Consider the following 19,892-nt stretch of genomic DNA (forward strand, 5'->3'; position numbering starts at 1 on the left):
AATTTTTCATTCTTTACTATAGCATTAGATCTTTGCACTCTTAATCAACTTCTATAATTACAAATTATTTATACATTTCCTTAATGTGTAATGTTATCTGATGGATATTGATAGTCTTATCTTGAATCTTCTATACAAACCATGTACATTTAGTCCTTCTTTGTGACTTATCCATCAATCTTTTAACGAATCATTGTTCTTTTCCTTTGTAACTTGTCTATTCTCTGAATGACCTTTCTGAAACTGAAGTATCTGGAGTTCTGTTAACGCCATGGCTATGTGAATACATTTTAGTACAACAGTAGTTTTTTCTCTACATCAGTGGTTCCCAACCTGTGGTCTGCGGACCCCTGGTGCTCTGTGACAGTACTGTAGGGGGTCAACGGAAAGTTAGGAACTAAGAGGCTCTGTGCTTGCAGCCAGCAAGTCCCTCAGAAACAGAGTGGGCTGAGGAACATAGCTCAGGGGGCTGAGGGATGTGCAGGCATAGCTATATTATTGGGGGGTCCATAAAATGTTAACAGATTGAAAAGAGATCCATATGTTGGAAAAGGATGGGAGCCACTGCTCTACATACATGTGTTGCAGTTTTGTTTTGCATTTTATTCACTTAATTTACTTAAGATTTTCAGCAAATGTATTACTTTCTAAATGATGTACAGTAGCTGTCCCCAAATATTTGTCTGTTTTTCATCTCAAAATACTATGTTGGATTTCAGATTTATTTGTACTAAATTTCTTCTTGTTGCATTGTGGCCCATTCTTCCAAATCTCTTCAAGTGACCCAATCTCCATCACTGCTGCGATGTGATTATTCAATTAAGGTTTCATAATGAGTCATCAACTGTCCCTACAAAAGATCTGTCATTACAACAGACTGCCATCTCTTACTTTGTTATAGCATAGTCTACTATTACAGGCAGTCCCTGGGTTACGTACAAGATAGGGACTGTAGGTTTGTTCTTAAGTTGAATTTGTATGTAAGTCGGAACTGGAACATATTGTAGGGGAAACTCGAGCCAAACATTTCTCCAGAGCTCAGTTTTATTCTCCCACACCTCACTTCCCTCAGTCCTTTATTCTCAAGCTGAGATGTCTGCTGAGAAAAGCCGCGGAGGACGTGGGCGGTGGGACCACGGCGCGACTCGGCGGTCTGCTGGGGGGGGGGGGGGAGAGCGCAGCTAGTGTGGGGTTGCCTCACCCCGTTTGTAAGTAGGGATCCGATGTAAGTTGGATCCATGTAACCCGGGGACTGCCTGTATTTAATTTGAGTTAGAACAGGAGTATTTATTCTTAAAAGGTAGGATTTGGCAGTGTTTATTTGATTTGAAATTTCCATAGGATATACTGTCCCAAGTTTTGTTTCCTATAAATGCATCTACTTTCTGTCTAGGAGCATACTAGTGACATACATGATTAATCTTAAAGAATTATAATCACATATAGTGGTTCTCCTTAAAAAGTCAGTATTTACCAAATCAAAATATCTGAGATGATGTATTAGTTTATTTTAAGAATGGGAAAAAAATGTAGTCCTTGCAAATTGAACATTTTTAATAAATTGACTGATATCTGGCTTCCATACTGCTGTAGCCAGTATTTTCCTGTGGCTCTGTACTGGCTATCTGCAGTGCCAGTTCTACGCAAAATCTTATATTTGATGTGTGTAGTTTGCAACAGTGAATTATGCAAAAAGATACACAGAACCTTTAAAATTTAGCACATATTAACTGCTAAAACCAATAAAAATTGTTAATAATGCTAGCATATTTGCCAACAAGCTTGAAAGATCTGGCTGCCATATGTATACAGAGGTAAGGAATATATGATAATTTGGACATATTCAGTATCCCCTTTGTTTTTGAAGCACCATTTTGCTCCCATTTGAGGGAGAAAGGTAAAATTATTTTTCACTCATCTGTCCAAATGTGAACTGAACACACACAGTACAAATGGAAGAAGCATAAAAGTGCATATGGAGGAAGGAAAGGTAAGAAATATGCTCAAATGGATGTTGCCCTCTGACTGAAAACTCTGTTCTGGAACACCCTAAGGAAGATTATAGAATGGGAATTTCTATAATTATGTTCCCAATTCCAATACCAGTAGGGATATTAGTTATCTGATTGTAAGGTTGTCAGAAAACTGGCCAAGTTTTATAGTATAATGGAACATTTTTATTACAGAAACTATATACCTGGGAGGTCAAAAGCAATGAATAAACTCTTAAGGAAAAATAGCTATGTGGTAAATGAGCCACAGAAGTTTTATTGGCCAATATGGATGTGGACTCCTTGTTACATGTTATCACACTACTGCTGGTCTTCTAAAAATGTTCTTAAACCTGTGAAGTGTTTCAGAGGGGTAGCCATGTTAGTCTGTTACTAAAAAAACTAAAAAACAATAATGGTCCTGTAGCACCTAAGGGTATGCCTAGACTACATGGCTCTATCGCCAGAGCCATGTAGATTAGTTTGCTAGACATACCCAAATGAAGCGGCGATTTAAATAATCGCCGCTTCATTTAAATTAAAATGGCTGCTGTGCTGTGCCGATCAGCTGTTTGGCAGCACAGCGTGGTAGTCTGGACGCTCCGCGGTCGACATCAAAGGTATTTGTCGACCGCCCCAGTAAACCTCATCCCACGAGTCATAATGGAGCGGTTGACAAATGCCTTTGTTGTCGACCGCAGAGCGTTCAGACTACTGCTCTGTGCCACCAAACAGCTGATCGGCACAGCACGGCAGCCATTTTAATTTAAATGAAGCGGCAATTATTTAAATAATCCCACCCTAGCCCCAGAGCATCCCCCCCGGCTCCATCCCTGTTCCTGCTGTGCGCAGCTTTCAGTCCAGCTCCCCCTTGCCAGCTGCTGCCGCCATGTGTGGCATTTGCAGGTGAGTGGGGAGACGCCCAGGCGTGACGTGACGTCACGTCACGTCACAGCCTGGGACTTTAAAACTGCTTGGCATGGCATTGTGCCGCGTGGTCTAGCTCCGGGTTCGGAGTCCAAGGACTTCTGGGGCCCGAGCGCCATTCTCCAGCCTCACAAAGTGGAAGGTAGGGGAGGGGCGGGGGGAAAGGGTGGGAGAGGAAGAGACTTGTACGGCGGGGGAGGAGGAAGAAAGGGGAAGGTACCATGGACAGGGTGGAGGAGAGACAAATGCCAGGGGTCCAAGTGCAGACAATGAGGAAAAGGGCAGGAGGGAAGGTGTCGGGGGAAGGAGAGGAGTGATGCTGGGAGAGGAGAGGGTAATGGCATTGGGGACTAAAGGGGGGAGGGGAAGGTGCTGGGAGAAGGCTTGAAAGAAGGGGTGGGCATGAGAGGTGGAGATGGAGCAAGTCATGTGTGAGGGCACGGAGGGGCATAAGGGCAATGGGGGCAGAGTGGTGAGGGGGTGGGCATCAGGGAAAAAGAGGGCAAAGGGGGTAGGGGCAGTAAGGGAGGGGGGAGACACCAGAAGGGTGCAGGGCTAAGGGAAGGTGCAGGTGCCAGGAGATTCTGGGGGTGAAGCAGAAGGGCAGACACCTGCAGGGGAGGGACCAGCACCAGAGGAGAGAGGCAGGGCAGGTGTGTCGAGGGAGGTGTTAGAAGAGGGGATGAGGAGGGGTAGCTCACATGATCAGAGTGGGGCTACTGGAGGAGTGGACACGGGGCAGAGAAGGTCTGGTGAAGGGGGGCAGGTCGCAGAAGGGCTGAGGGCAGTGAGAAGGGCAGAAGTCAGGACAGCAGAGGAGGGTGAGGAGTTGGGGGGCAGTAGGCTCCAGGGGAGCTGATGGAGCAAGGGGAGGAGACGTGGCAGCAGAGAGAAAAGGTAAAGGTTTATAAAATATTTATTAACTTGGGTGCCACAGTGGCACATCCAAACAAGCCACATGAACTTAGTACTGGTACACAACACAAAATTCATTCTGCTCATGGGAGGAAACTCTTAGGCTATGTCTGCACTTGCGGCTTCTTGCAAAAGAAGTCTTGCGCAAGAACATGTCCACACTGCCATGTGAGAGCTGTGCTTTTGCACAAGAGCATCCATGGCAGTGTGGATGCTCTCTTGCGCAAGAAAGCTGATGGCCATTTTAGCCATAGGGGTTTCTTGCACAAGAAATCCCTGCCGAGCATCCACACTGCCCTCTTGTGCAAGAGATCTTCCACCTGTTAGAAAAGAGCATAGCTCTTGTGCAAGACGCCCTCTCTTACCATGCCATACTGTAAATTTCCTTGCGCAAGAGCAAGCGGGCAGTGTGGATGCTCTGTGGGTTCTTGCGCAAGAAAGGCAGTAATTGCGCAAGAAGCCACGCGTGTAGACATAGCCTTAGAAGGAACACTTCCCCCTGCCTCTCTGCCCCCGAGTTAATGTCACACACATTGGTTTAAAGCAATTGCAGGATAGTTGCATGCGGGGGGCTTGGTGGGGGCCAAACTAATCCCTGTTGGTAGGAGGATGGTGGGAAAAGTCCTTCAAGAGGCATGACATGACACCTTTTACTTCTGGTCATGTGTCCATCTTACCCCGAGCATGTTACCTCCAGAGGCCTGGTTAATGGGGATCAGGGGACATAATTAACAGGGGTCAGTGGTGTGGCTAATGGGGATCAGGGCGTGGTTAACAGAGGTCAGGGGGTGTGGCTAATGGGGCACCACCAAAAATTATACAAACCTGCTGCCACTGGCAACAAGGTTCCTTTTAAGTTGCATGGTAGCATGGCCTCGCAGCTGCATAATGAGCCCTGCTCAACCTGGGACTCGGCTCCATGCAGGGAGCTGCCTGGCTCGGGGAGGGACACTTTTCCCTCAGCTAGAGCAGCAGCTCCCTGCTGAAGACAAAGCAGTGAGTCTCTCCCAGCCGGGAGGGATATGTCCCCTCCCTACAAGATTTGTCATAATTGTACAACAGTAATGGTACATCTGTTGTGCCACCTTAGTATACATGGTATTTTCTTTCTTAATACCATGCCACAAATCGCAATATTCCATTTTGCTACAACTTTGCACTGGGAGCTCATGTTGATTTGTTTCTCCACTGTGACCTCAAAGTCCTTTTCAGAGTCCGCTTTCCAGTAAACTCTCTTCCATTCTGTAGGGATGGCCTGCATTTCATGTTCCTGGATGTATAATTTTCCATTTGCTATATTAAAATTTATTTTGTTTGAATGGACGTGTAGTTTACCAAGTGATCCAAAGTGCTCTGAATGACAGTCCTGTCCTCATCATTCTGCCAACCTTTGTGTCATCTGCACATATTATGAGCAGTGATTTTGCAAGACTACTTTGAAAAAACTGAATAGTGTAGGACCTATTACTGACCCCCTTGGAACTTCATCAGAAACAGCCCCATTTAGCACTTTTTAAGATTTCAGTAAACTGCTTCTTCATCCATTTAATGTTTGCTTTATTGATATTCTATAATGCAGTTTTTTAAAATTGGAATATACATGGCGAGGGTTGCCAGGTGTCCGGTTCTGAACCGGACAGTTCAGTATTTGAGCTTTCCGTTCGGGAAACAAATTGAGAAAATATGAATGCCTGGTATTTTCTAAATGAGATGTAATGTAGATTGTGATGTAATGTCAAGTGTATCCGGTATTTTTGTTGAAACCATCTGGCAATCCCTATACATGGCACTAAAAAGTCTAGAGATATTAGTGCAGTAACCATTAATTTATAATCCCCTGAAAAAATGAACTGGTTGACACAACCTGTTTTTTCATAAAACCAGGTTGATTGGCATGTACTTAGATTCTTTGATGAACTTGGATTTTAAACAGTAGAAGACCATAACTTTAGAAAGCAGTTTTCTCTCCAGTATGATTGTGACCTACTATCAACAGACTCTCACTTCCATGGGTCATTAATTTTACATACAAATTTTATACAATTCTACAATCTTTATTGTGTCCTATGTCTTATTGCACTAAGAAATTGAATTAGTGTAGCCTTGACACACAACATGCCCTTAAACAAATTCCTCCATGTGATGGAAGACCTCTAGCAGAAAGATAGTGGCAAGATAATGTGGAACACCACCTAGCATAAATACTGCTTTATTTCCTAGCTTGCTGCAGCCTAGCATGGAGTGTGTCAGTATTGTCAATTCATACTTTTGTCAGAAAGATACAACGTGTTTCATTTTAATTTTTTTTACTGCTGTACTATCTCAAGTGCTTCATGACGGTGTTTTGTTTTTTGGTGAAGGGAAAAGGGAAGGATGAGAGGGAGGGTATGCTGACAGATTAAGAATAATATTACTTTCTTTTATTACATTGCAGAATTTTTTTAGGATTCTGGTGTAATAGATCTGTCTTTGTAATGGTGTTTTTGGCTGGCGGACACTACCGTAAGATGACAATTTAGTTAAGTGCCTATGCTTTTATTTAAATAAAAATTGATCAGAATGTTAAAATACTGCTGATCTTAAACTTTAAAGTTCAGGCTGAGGCAGTACAATGCTCTTGTTCACCCGGAGAGTGGAAGCCATCTGCTTTGTGGAGGTGTTGGAGAGAACTGGTTGTTCTTATGCCACAACTTGCTGTGACTTGCAGATTTGCCTGTTTTACTGGGGAATTTTGGGAAGTAGGTTTACTGTGAAGTCCACTCCCAGGTCTCCTTTAATCTAGTCATTGCCATCTTTCACCTGTCCATTTAAAATGTCTTCTATCTGCCCCGGTTCTGTCTGAAAAATCTCTATTTTCCCCCATGTTTGTTTATTTGTTTGTTTTTCCTCTCTTGTCTTCAGCATCTTCCTGCCTGTCACAGACGTGTTTTTTCATAGGGTTAGATAGAGAGAGAGGATGGTTCAGTGGCTAGGGTATTAGCATGTTCCCACTCTGCTGTAAATAGGCTTAGCAGGATTTGATTTTTAAATGTGATGGATAACATAGATGTTTACATTTGAGCATTTTAAAAAAAAATTCACTAATGTGGGAAATTAGAAGGTATACCAGAAAATAGCGAGGAGAAGACAATAAAAACAATAGATGTTAAGATTCAAAAAGTCAACCCTTTATAACTGTTAAGGAAATTGTCACTCTCACATCAAAGTAAATATCTAAATTCAAACTCTAAAGTTTTCGAGCAGCATTTCTCTTTCTTTGCCTATCTGTAAATTTTCATTATGATCAGTTTAAATATTTTTTGTCTGTATATGTGAAATTACTGTTTTCTGGCATTTAACTAATAAAAATCTAATCCTCACAAGACTAAGCCATAAACTTGCTTTGTTGCCTTTGGCAACTCACTTATTTTCTGTGTTTCAGCTCTCCATCTGAAAAATAATAATAGCACTTTCTTATCTCTGTTTGGGATAATAAATTGTGAGATGCTCTGACACTACAATAAGGGGGACCATGTAAGTATAAGTACTGTACAGCAGCAGTGTACAGGGGTGGCCGCTCACTGACCCTGAGGGGGAAGAACCCCTCTCTGAGCCCAGGGGGGCCAAGCCGGGTCCTACCCCTTTAACTCTTCGGGGGGAAGGGAGGGAGGCAGGAGGCAGGGAGCAAAAAACCCAGCCCAGGATCTCAGTAAGGCCCCAGCTGTTGGAGGAAGCAGAGACCTGCCCTGAGCTCCCAAGCCAGGAGGGTCTGGAGGACCTTGCAGAGGCTGAGGACTGGCCTGAACAACCAGACATTTGCTCTGAAGAGGAGACCTTTTCCATTCTTCCCAAAGGTTCAAACTACCATGATCCTGAGGATCAGCACCTGGCGTTGAGCTAGGTAGATGTGGAGGGGGAGTTAGGAAATGGCCCAGGGGAAGGCTGATCTCATAACATTCTAGAACGTGTCAGCATGTCGTGGCCAGATCCCCACTGATGCCAGTGGCAGCCAGTGCTGCCACTGCTAGGGCTCTGGGTCAGGATGCAGTGAAGAAGGGAGGGCCTGTCTCCCCCCCCCCCCACCACCTCGAATACTGGGTGGCCGTCTTCTCTTCCACGCTCAGGCCTGGGGAACAGCATTTGTTTGCCTGCCCTGCACTGAACCAGGGCCTGGGTCTTAATAACTGGAACTGCATTTGTTTGCTGACCCGCCCTGGACCAGGGCCGAGCCTTAGTCACTATGGAACTGTGCTTGCTTTGCTGCCTTGCCCTGAACTAGGGCCAGTGTCTGTCTAACTGTAGGACTGTGTTTGTTTTGCTGCCGCGCCCTGACCCAGGGGCAGGGGCCTTATTGACTGGGGGACTGCATTTGCCTTTCTGCTTGCCCTGCCCTCAGGCCCTGTGGGTTGAAAGTTACTGTTGGACCTTTACTTACAGGCCTGAACACAGGTCAGGGGGCCCTGGACTAAGCCAGCTAGCTTGCAGGTAGACTTTAAGAGTTCTCCTATGCCATGTATAAAGGACATTTTTGGTGTGGGAGACACCAATAAAAGTATAGGGTAACTAATAAACTTAAATGATCAGAAATCAATTAAACTGGCCAACATTAATTATTAACTCTGCCATGTTTTCATCAGTAAAAATGAATGCCTAGAGAAATCTAACTTCTGGCATTGTAAGTTTTAATAATCCATTTTAAAATTAAAGGTGTATAACTACTGAGGTAAATTTAAAACTAAGGCGCTAATCCATGTCCATATGTCATCTGTTCAGAATATAAAATCCTTGAGTCAATATCTTTTTCCTACTTGTTTGTACAGTGCTTACCAAATTTGTTACTTTTGCTACTTATTTATGTAAAACTTATTAGTGTATTTTTATTCTTGTCTTGCGAAGAGTTTCTGAGCAAGGATATATGATAAAAGTAGCATGTAGCCCTTCATCTCTCAGGAAACTCTATAAAGAACATTAGAAGTAGAATAAAAGCATTATCAGTCAGAAGTACCTAACCATTCTTGACACAAGGTGGTAAATTGTGTTAAAAGTAAAGCCTGTATGAGGAGGTGGGAATGAAAAGGCAGAATTTGTATTTGGCTCAGACTAGGGTTCAGAGTTCAGCTCTAGATGTAGACTAGATGTGTTCAGTAGTGCTCAAATGTTGAATGCTTTTCTTGATTAATTTTTGCACAGAATAGCAGAATCTTTTCAACTGGTCTTGTGGGATTCCACTATTTAGGAATGCATCTGGAATGGATTTTGAGAAGAGACTCCCCCATTCCTTTCTCCATTCTCTCATTCATATCCAATGACCCAGAAATATATGTAGAGGGAGAAGTTAGAAACTAGTTAGTTCTAGTTTAGGCCCCATATACCCTAAAAAATTAAAGTAAATCTAAAACCTCAATGGATGCCAATGAAAATATCTATGGGTATGTCTACACTACAAAGTTAATTCGAACTAGCAGCCGTTAGTTCGAATTAACTTTCATAGGTGCTATACATACAAACCGCGAGTTCGAACTTAATTCGAACTAGCGGAGTGCTTAATTCGAACTAGGTAAACCTCATTCTACGAGGACCAACACCTAGTTCGAATTAAGTAGTTCAAACTAAGGGCTGTGTAGCCACTTAATTCGATCTAGTGGGAGGCTAGCCCTTCCCAGCTTGCCCTGGTGGCCACTCTGGGCCAAACCAGGAAAACTCTTCTTCCCCCTCTCCCGGCCCCGGAGCCCTTAAAGGGGCATGGTCTGGCTACAGTGCTTGTGCCAGTTGCAAACCTGCCAGCACCCAGCCCGACCCTGCACCTGGCACAGGATGAGCCAGCCACCCGATGCCACCCAGCCCTTCCCCTCCTCCCAGGACCAGGCTGGCAGCTCCCAGGAGCCTGCCCAGGGCCACAAGAGGCGGGCGCCCACCTGGTCAAGTGCGGAGATCGTGGACCTCATTGAGGTTTGGGGGGGAGCAGGTCCGCTGCAAAATTAAGGAACTGTGGCAATCCTACTCCAGGGCCTGCCAGCCAGGGGCCGATCCGGAGACCTGCCTCCACTTTGAGGCCCCGGACCACTTCCTGGGGGCTCACGCTGTCCACAGCCGCAGCACCTGGGACTGCGGGGCACACCACCTCGCCTGCAACAGCCACCCGCACCCGGGCCAGCAGGCGCATCAGGAACCAGGAGGAGTACCAGCAGCGGCACCTGCAGCTCCTAGAGCACCAGCTCCGCACCCAGGACCACTGGGTCCGGGAGGACCTGCAGCTGTGGCAGCGGAGTTTGGAGGCGCTGGAGGAGAAGGCCCTCAGAGGCCACCTACAGACCTTGGTGGACAGGTTCCTGCCTCCTCCTGCTCCGGCCCCTGCGGCCGTCCCAGCTCTCGCTCCTCCCACCTCTGCTCCCCCTCCTGCTTCCTCCGCACCCCCCGTCCCTCCTGCCCCACCCTCCACACCCACTCCCCCTGACACCTCCTCACCTGCAGTGCTGCGAGACGAGAGAGCCAGCAGGACCCCCCAAGCCTGAGATTTCTCTTCCCTTCCTCCCCCTTCTAGCTCCCTCCTCCCAAGTTTCCCCCTCCCCTCTCCCATCCTCATTTCTCCGACCCCGACCACAGTTATGTAAAATAAAAGAGATTTTGGTTGTCAAAACAGGTGTGTTTATTTGACATTAGGAAGGGGGGTTAGGGAGGGGAAAGGGGAAGGACAGGAGGGTGGAAGAAGGCCCCAGTGGGGCACGCAGGGAGAGTTCAGTTCTCCTCATCCACTTGGAAGCTCTCCCGCAGGGCTTCCCGGATCCGGATGGCCCCCTGCTGGGCCTCCCGGATGGCGGCGGTGTGGGGCTGAGCGTACTGGCCAGCCATGCAGTCACCCTCAGCCATCCAGGCTGGCAGGAAAGCCTCCCCCTTCTGCTCACACAAATTGTGCAGCACACAACATGCTGCCACCACTGGAGGGATATTGTGCTTGGTGAGGTCGAGGCGGGTGAGGAGGCACCTAAATTGTGCTTTCAATTGTCCGAAGGCCCCCCTCCACCACAATGCGGGCCCTGGTGTGCCTTGCATTGAAGGCCTGGCGGAAGGGGTTGAGGTGTAGGCCGCATTCCCCACTAGGCACACAGGCATGTCCTGATGTGGCGGTCAAGGAAAAAGGTCCCGGCGTGCAGCCTCTGGCAGACCGAGGAGTAGCGGAACACCCTGGCGTCATGTGCCTTGCTGGACCAGCCCACATTAATGTCCATGAACTGGCCCCGGTGGTCACACACAGCCTGCAGGAGCACGGAGAAGTACCTCTTCCTGTTGATGTACTGGGAGGCCTGGTGTTCCGGGGCATGGATGGGGATGTGCGTCCCGTCGATGGCCCCCCTGCAGTTGGGGAAGCCGAGGGCACCGAACCCCCGGATGACGGCGTCCGGGTCGGCAAGGCGGACCACCTTCTGGAGGGGGATGGTGAGCCTCATGCGAGTGTCCTGTTGCTGCAGAGCAGGGGCGAGCCACTCGCAGAGCTCCAGGAAGGTGTCCCTCTTCATCCTGAAGTTCTCGGTCCACTGTCTGTCTCCCCAGCGCTCCAGGACGATGCGGTCCCACCAGTCGCTGCTGGTGTCCAGATGCGGCGGGGTACGCTGGCGTCTGGGCACTGCTGCAGCTCCTCCACGGCCCCCGAGGAGGCCAGGTGGAGAGGTAGGGGGCTGACGTGCACCATTATTGGCAGGCTTGCAGCAGCAAGTCCAAAAACTGTGCCAGAAAGCCCAGGGCGAGCTCTGGCTCCATGTTGCCAACTGCGGCGGTGTCCTCAAAGGGAACCACCAACACAGGCAGGCGCAGAGAAAAACTCTTTGCTGTCCCTCGGTGAGGTAGGCAAGCAAGCGGGGAAACTGCGAACCAGCTGTCCGGGGGGGGTCCCTTTAAGCACGAGCCTCAGATAGCTTCAGACAGCAGCCACACAAAGCAACTACTGACCTGATGCCCTGCCGGAACCGGTTTCTGCTGCCCTTAAATGCGACCCAGCGTCCAATCAGTGTGCACGTGCTAGTTCAAATTAGCAAAATGCTAATTCAAACTAGTTTTTAAGTCTAGATGCGCTAATTCGAATTAGCTTAGTTCGAATTAACTAATTCAAACTAAATTAATTCGAATTAGTGCTGTAGTGTAGACATACCCTATCTATTTTTGCCATGCTTATCAACATAATGACCAGACATGATGGTATCTCTGTTTTTCAGTCTGCAGAATTATGGTTAGATTACTTTTTATGTACAATCTGAAAGATCTAGGCATTCCAACAAGACCGATTACAGATGGGATATAATATATATGTTTTAGAGTGTATCTGTCTGTGTGAGTCCATTTGTTCAAGAACCCCCCCTAAACAGTAAAAGCTAAGGCCACCAAATTGGTATGCAGCTTCCTCTTACCCTAACTTAAAACAAGGCCAGAGTTTGATTGTGCCAGGACAATGGAAGCCCTGAGGAAAAGATTGTTTTCCATAACATACAAAAGTTGGGGCTGCTGTTTGGAGGGATGCAGTATGAGAGTGGCCACTGGGGGGCAGTGAGCCTGCAGGGGAGAGTTACCCTGCAGAGTGTCCACTGGGGCCAGCTGTAACATCAAGTGAGTGGCCAGCAGGACTAGGGGCTCTGTCATCTTGCCTCCCAGCACACCAAATAAGTAATCCCCTTGCCCTAAACCCTTCTCCCCCCTCCCAGCCCTAGGCCACAGTGCCAGAGCTGGAGGGAGGAAAAAAAGCCCCTGGTGGCCGGGGAAGTAGGTTTAGGCTTGTGCTGGATGGGACCCCTTGCTCTGAACCCCTCCTCTCCCTCCAATCCTCACTCTCAACCTTCTGACCCCAGCATCCTGCACCCATCCTCCCATGACACCAAAGCCCTGTCCTGAATCCAGCACCCCCGACACACTGCTGGCCCCCTGCCCTAAGGACCTGGCAAAACTGGGTAAATCTTCTAGTGAAAACATAAATTAATAACTGAACATGCCTCAAAAGATTATTTGGGAAAGCTTTGTTGATGACAGGGATAATTTAAAGATTTAGTAATGTAAGTAAAAATTTCAGGATAAAAAATTACCTTATTTTTAAAAGTTATGGAAGATTTTCTGGTCTATTTACTAACAGCAATTTCAAAACACAGAAACAGCATCAATCCAAAAAAAGACATAATTGACAAAAATGTGGCTTCTTTATATACTATATTATAGTAATTACATGTTCAGAATGTCTCTTAGGTAACCATTTAGTCAATTTATAAAGCCCCTTAGATGATCTCAGTTAGAAAAACAATATATTATACACAAAGTCATATCAACTAGTTTCTGAATCAATTTCCCTATAGAAACAAATATACACAGAACAACATCAAGAATTGAGCCTTGTGAAATCCCCAAATGTTTGAAACTTATTGGACAAAAACCCACACAAAATAATAATGGGGAATAATTTTTTGATCTTCTCCGGAATCCCAAATTCTGCTGCATTTTACCAGCAGGGATAGAGAAGAAAAGCTTTTAAGTCAGTCTGCAACAGATTGATTCATAAAGCTAACAGGAAAAGTATTATGAGAGAGGCTTTATGCCATGTTAGACATTGAAGAATACTCAGCATCATCAGTCTATTCATTTTTGGCCAAAGAGGTGGAAACTCTGGTTTGTTTCCCTAAGGTAATATATGGAATTCTGTTCATATGTCTACTAACTTTATATGCCCTCTGGGAACAGTATAAAATTAGCAATAATTTTTGTTGATCAGATAGTGGGTTGATTGGCCAGTTTTATTTTTTTCCAGAATTTCCATAGGAGAAAAAAATGACAAATCTAGGACATTTACTTAGTGTTTAAATCCATTGTGAGGGTGACATTTAATTCATTTTTCATTTTTAGCTGTATGCTGAGAGAATCAGTTAGTGATTGAGAGAATGCCTCATTGAAGGTGACTTGTAAAGGTTTTTTTTCTTTCTTTTGAAAAAATCAATTATGTGCTAAATGTTCAAAACAGAAAAGGTAAATGGGCATTCACCAATTGCATTATTCTAAATGCACCTTTCAAAAACATGTTTAGGATTTGTATTAGAAATTCACTGGTGCCATGCACCACAGTGGGCCAAAAATGGCAGTTTTAAACTTCTAAAAAATGCAGTGTGTCTTTTAACAAACAGATTTTCAACAATCTACTGTTTGCAGCTCTACATGCTACTCTAATTTACCAAAGCCCTGATGGCCAGTTCAATTTCTGGTCATGGTAAAATTGCAGCATGATGTATTATATAACATTGGTCAGTAGGATTCTGCAGCCACAAGGATTTTTAAATGGTTCATTTGGATTATCATGCCCTTCTTCTGTGGAGTATGGGGTTTATGGGAAGGGGTAAAATAAGACAAGTCAGTTGGGAAATGTCTACACTAGGGAGAAGACTGACCTCCAGAGGGTCGATCTTTTAGTGTTCAATTTAGTGTTCAATTTAGTGGGTGTAATGTAGACTCATAAATCGAAGGCTAAGGGTAGACCCCAGCTGGAGTCTGGTACTCTTTGTTCTGCGAGGAGTAAGGGAACCTTGTGTGCCTATTGGCCTTCTGCTGTGTGGAAGTTGCCACAGCTTGGCTTAAGGTAACTTGACTCCACCCAGACATTTTGTATTGTTGGAGTTGTGTACCTTAAACCTACCTGTCTGGTCTAGTATAGACCAGGTCACAGAATAAATCCAACTCCTATATGATTATCAAGAAGTATGTATCATTATTTGTTGTTTTATTGTCCCGGCACTTAGAAGTCACCGACTAGGGCCCGTTTATGCTAAGCACTTTACATACACCACAACAAAAAGTGTCACAAAGTATGCAAGAAGAGACAACAAATAGATACAGACAGAATGAGATTTCAAGGAAACAATAAGATGATACAGGACAATATGATTTGCAGTTTTCAGTATACGAATGGCCTACCTGTAACTTTAATACTAGGCTATTCCACAGGTCACACAAAGTGACTATAAACATGAACAGAACTGCATGTTATGATATTTAGTCTTGCCACATACTACTTATCCTCCATACCTTAAGTATAAAATGACTCTTTGACCAATTAAGATTGGGAAAATTTACTGATTTATTGTGTTCATTCATGTTATATAAATGCAGATTGCTGATTTATGGTCTTCTAGGCTGTGTCTAGACTGGCCAGTTTTTCCGGAAATTCAGCCGCTTTTCCGGAAAAACTTGCCAGCTGTCTACACTGGCCGCTTGAATTTCTGTAAAAGCACTGACTTCCTACTGTAAGAAATCAGTGCTTTTTGCGGAAATCTTATGCTGCTCCTGTTCGGGCAAAAGTCACTTTTTGCCCAAAACTTTTGTTCAAAAGGGCCAGTGTAGACAGCTGAGATTTGTTTTCCGCAAAAAAGCCCCAATTGCGAAAATGGTGATTGGGGCTTTTTTGCGGAAAAGCGTCTGTGCCAATCTAGACACTCTGTTCCAAAAATGCTTTTAACGGAAAACTTTTCCGTTAAAAGCATTTCCGGAAAATCATGCCAGTCTAGACATAGGGATACAGGGATAGCAGGGTTAAGAAATACAATTAGCTAGGCTTCTGATAGAAAGTGCGTTTATCTTAAAACTTTTATTGGAAGAGTTGAGCTCCTTTTTGCTAAATATTTTTTCTTCTGTATAAGAGCTTTTATTGAATTAACTTTTGGCATCTTCCTTTGTATGCAATCATTTAGTTGCTGTTTAATTTATTTTTGCTCACTTACAAATACTAATTTGCTCATGAAGACCTAATCTGCTTAAAGTACACAACTCCAGCTATGCAAAATGTATAGCTGGAGTCAGTTTACCATAAGCCAGGCATTGGTGGTGTCCACATAATGGAAGGCCGATGGGAGCAAATGCTTCTGTCAGCTTCCCTCACTCCTTGCAAAAGGAGGAGTACTAGTTGCCGTAGGGGCTGCAACTCAGCATTTGATTTGTGGGTCTGTATTAGACCTGCTAAATCTAATGCTACAAGATAGACCTCCAAAGCGTCAATCATGCGCTAAGTATAGACGTGCCCTTACTCAGAATTAATTTGCTTTCCTTTTTTTTTAGTTGTTTGTATAGATATTTAAAATATTAAATCCTGAATTCTTCAGAATGTGTTTTTAGAGATGTTAGAAAGTAATGTAGTAATTGATGTAATATTTTGAGCCAAACTAGTTATTTTTATTTAATAGATATGTAACCCCCTTTTTCCTCCCCGGGTTACTTGGGAGCAGGTCACACGCACAGGTGTGCCAGGGCACCTGATGGTCTTGACATAAAAAGGAGATCCTGAGTACCCCAGTGATGATGTTGTTTGGTTGGGGAAAACTTACCCACCCCCGTGCTGCAGTCCCTTGCTTATAAAGAATGTACAATGGTGGTGCCTCCACCTGGCTGGTCTTATACACACTTACTGATGTGCCTTGAGAGCCTCCAGAATATACTCATTCCAGCTATAATCTGGATCTAATTCCAGAACAACAACTAGAAATCGTATACATCTAATAGATTACATTAAAATAAACAATCTTTACTTAAATAAACAGGGTTTAATGGATTAACAATGAACAGTATTAATAAAGTGCACAACAATAATTGGAACTTATATATCTAGCATTTGCATTGCCAATATTGATCCCACTCCAGAGTGTGCACACCCCTGGACTCAGAATCTCAGACTCTTGCTTGTGTGGACGCACTTGAAGAACTGCAGCTGTAGTGGAGATTCTCTGTAGAAAGTGTGTATGAGGGTCCAAGCTAGGCAGCAGCTCTGTTCCAGGCAGCACTTTTCCAAAAAGGCCCAATTACTTACAGCCTCATGCTGTGCCTATCAGAAGCAGCCTGCTAGATCCCAGTTCCAAAGGCATCTAGTCCCTGTAGCTGCATTCTAACAGCCCCTGGACTGGATCAAACTCCTCCACAGCAGCCTGGCTCTCCTTCTGTTTCAAAATCCAAGGGCAGAGTCCCAGACTGCTAGGCCTCTCTTCTCATGCACATGGAGAGATTCTAGATCTCCCTCACAAAGAGTCACTTCCGTCTTGTTTTTCCCAAGGGCTCATGGGAATTGTAGTCTGCAAGGCTGGATCGCGGCACACAGGATCTTCCCAGAAAATAAGCAGAGGCACCTTTAATAAGGGGACTACAGATATATTGTGAGAGAAACTAAAAACTGCAACTGGGTTGGGTTCCATTGTGTGTAAAGATATGATAAATTACAACACCGTCACAAAGCTTAACTTTTAAGGGTAGGTCTACCATGTAATAAAAACTGGTGAGGCACTGAGTCTGGGGTCTCAGAGCTCAGGCACAAGTGTGAGCCCGAATGTGTACACTTCAATTTTATAGCCCCACAAGCTTGTATCAAATGAGCCAGGCCAACTGTGGCCATGCCATAGGTCTTTAATAGCAGTGTAGATGTACCCTAAAAGACAAGTGTGTGTAATGGGTGGATGAGACTAACAAATGTGCTAGAGTGGTATTGGGAAGGTGAGATAATAAATATAATGTGCTTACTGCAACTGCTCTTTGGGCAGCAGCTTCCAACCCCTCCCCCCCAAAAAAAAGGAGAGAGAGAGGGATCCTTAAGGTCTCACCAGAAATAAATCCATAGGCTGTGTCTACACTGGGCCACTTATTCCGGAAAATCAGCCGCTTTTCCGGAATAAGCTGTGAGCTGTCTACACTGGCCCTTGAATTTCCGGAAAAGCAACGACGCTCTACTGTACAAAATCAGCCACTATTCTGGAAAAACTATTCTGCTCCCGCTCAGGCATAAGTCCTTATTCCGGAACACTGTTCCGGAAAAGGGCCAGTGTAGACAGCCCAGTAGTCTTTTCTGGAAAAAAGCCCTGATCGTGAAAATGGCGATTGGGGCTCTTTTCCGGAAAAGCGCGTCTACATTGGCCACAGACGCTTTTCCGGAAAAAGGGCTTTTCCTGGCCACAGACGCTTTTCCGGAAAAAGGGCTTTTCCGGAAAAGCAGCCTGCCAATGTAGACGCTCCTTTTCCGGAAAAACTGAAAACGGAATAGTATTCCGTTTTAAGCAGTTCCGGAAATTCATGCCAGTGTAGACACAGCCTTAAGGTTTTACCAGAAAGTAAGGAAACCCAACAAGATGGGAATGATAATCTGCCAGATCTGGATGAAGAAAGAGGGCAGGAGGGAAGATGACACATCCACAATATCATTTGCACTCCATTCTTGAAGATGTAGCTCTGCAGAAATTAAGCTTTATAGATGTGAATAAGATTGGGAATGGACAAGTCTGGACTTGCAGGAGACAGCGACTCTCCATAGTTCAGTTCTCACTAATTCTGCAAGTAATCCTTCATGTAAGCTAATTCTGAACCCATTAGTGTTATTTTAGACATCTCCCTCTTCATAGCTCTGAAACTCTTTGTGGGAAATTTTCATTTAGGTTAGTGTGTCTGAAAGGGCCAGAAGCAATAAATAGCCCTTACACAGGTGATTCTGAATTCCAGAAGATCCTATGAGAACCCTCGAGTACCTATCTGAAACCCCTTTTGTTCTGTGTACATGTGTGTGAATGAGACACTGACAGAGACTGATTGTAGAATAAATACATATTGAAAATCATAGAATTTAACTATCACATACAGCATGTAAGAAACATTCACATCAGCATCAGAATCAATACTTATTTTTCTATTAATGGTATCTTACCTCCCCCCCATCTTCAACTTTCAAGAGTGGCTGATACTGTTTACTTTTGTTTAATTGTATATCTGTGTGTAGCAATCATAATGTCTATATCCTTATTACCTATATATTAAACTGTGAAAAATACCATGCTGCGAATACATGAAAACTGGAATGCAAAAGTTACTGTAGATGGTGCTGCATCAACGCATTACATAATTACTATTCTTAAAATGTCAAATTTGAATTTAATGGATTTAAATTGCTTGCTTCAAATATTGGTAGAAAAACTCTAAAGAGAAGTTTAGTAAAAGATTTAAATTGACATTTATTTGCTTTACTTTTTGAATTAGCAACACAGTGTACTATAATTGAATAAATTATGATTTGATGTCTGGGCAAAAGCAGCAGTGTTATGTTTGGATTAAGAAATTACTTGCTGGCTTTGTCACAGTTGTCATTAATTATTGATAGAGGTTTCAGAAATAGCGCATGTGCCGACAACGCTGACTGTAATATAAGATAGAGACTGCAGTGATGCTAGAGGAATCATAAGAAAGATGCACCTGTAGCATTTGGACTTGTGCACTTCTGAAAAGACTTTTAATTTGCTGTGGACTGTACTATATTTGAGAAACAAAATAATGGAAATATGAGTCGTCAAGCTTATTTTTATCGCGTTCCTCCACAGGAACTACACAGAAGAACCCAACTTCAGCCTGAACCAGCAAAGACAAAAGCTCTTCAGACAGTTATAGAGATGAAGGTATGGACTTGCATGCTTGCCAATGCGCAATTATTTCGTTTGAGCTCACTTACTATCTATTAACATTAAAACAAGAAATGAGTTGTAGCTTTTACTTTAGAATGTATTTTGGTATAAAGCAAGGAGTAATCCGTATTTCTCTCCCCCTCACCCATTCCTAAATATTTATAGACCTATAAGAGTCCTTTTTGATTCCTTGATTTCAGGGTCAGAAGGGATCGTTGTTATCCTAGTCTGGCCTCCTGTATAACACAAGTCATAGATCTCTTCCAAAATAAATTTAGATAACATTAGCTGTTGCAAATATCTTATTTATAGTAAACTACACATGCATTTTTGCATTTTGAGTAATACCTCTCCTTGGTGAATAACTAAGGCCTGCAATTTCACCTGTGTGAGAACGGCATTCCGGGAAAGGCATAAAAATAGTTTTTGTCTCCAGAAAGAACATGATTCATCTTCTTCCAAACCCTTTTCACCTATTTCCCCAATAAACAATCCCTGTATTAAAAAGATGAGTGATTTGTAGTGAGCAAGCAGATCCACTGGTTTTGCAGATAGTAGAAAGTAGATCAGACAGAAATTAGTGGACTTTTCCTTTAATCATAGAATTTCATATTCTGCTAAAACATGGTAAACACTTTTTCCTTGT

General features: G+C 44.1%; 1 protein-coding gene across 3 annotated transcripts in view; it reads left to right on the top strand.

Annotated features, from left to right (window-relative positions):
• The window catches only part of ERC2 (ELKS/RAB6-interacting/CAST family member 2), a 1,112,164-nt gene that overhangs the window by 279,023 nt on the left and 813,249 nt on the right, over positions 1–19,892 (top strand). For all 3 annotated transcript variants that reach the window (XM_075938889.1, XM_075938890.1, XM_075938891.1), the window contains one exon: positions 19,166–19,240. In XM_075938889.1, coding sequence (XP_075795004.1) covers positions 19,166–19,240 — 75 coding nt within the window. The remainder of the gene's footprint in view (positions 1–19,165; positions 19,241–19,892) is intronic.

The sequence above is a fragment of the Pelodiscus sinensis genome, chromosome 11, assembly GCF_049634645.1.
Source record: "Pelodiscus sinensis isolate JC-2024 chromosome 11, ASM4963464v1, whole genome shotgun sequence".
Taxonomy (NCBI): domain Eukaryota; kingdom Metazoa; phylum Chordata; order Testudines; family Trionychidae; genus Pelodiscus; species Pelodiscus sinensis.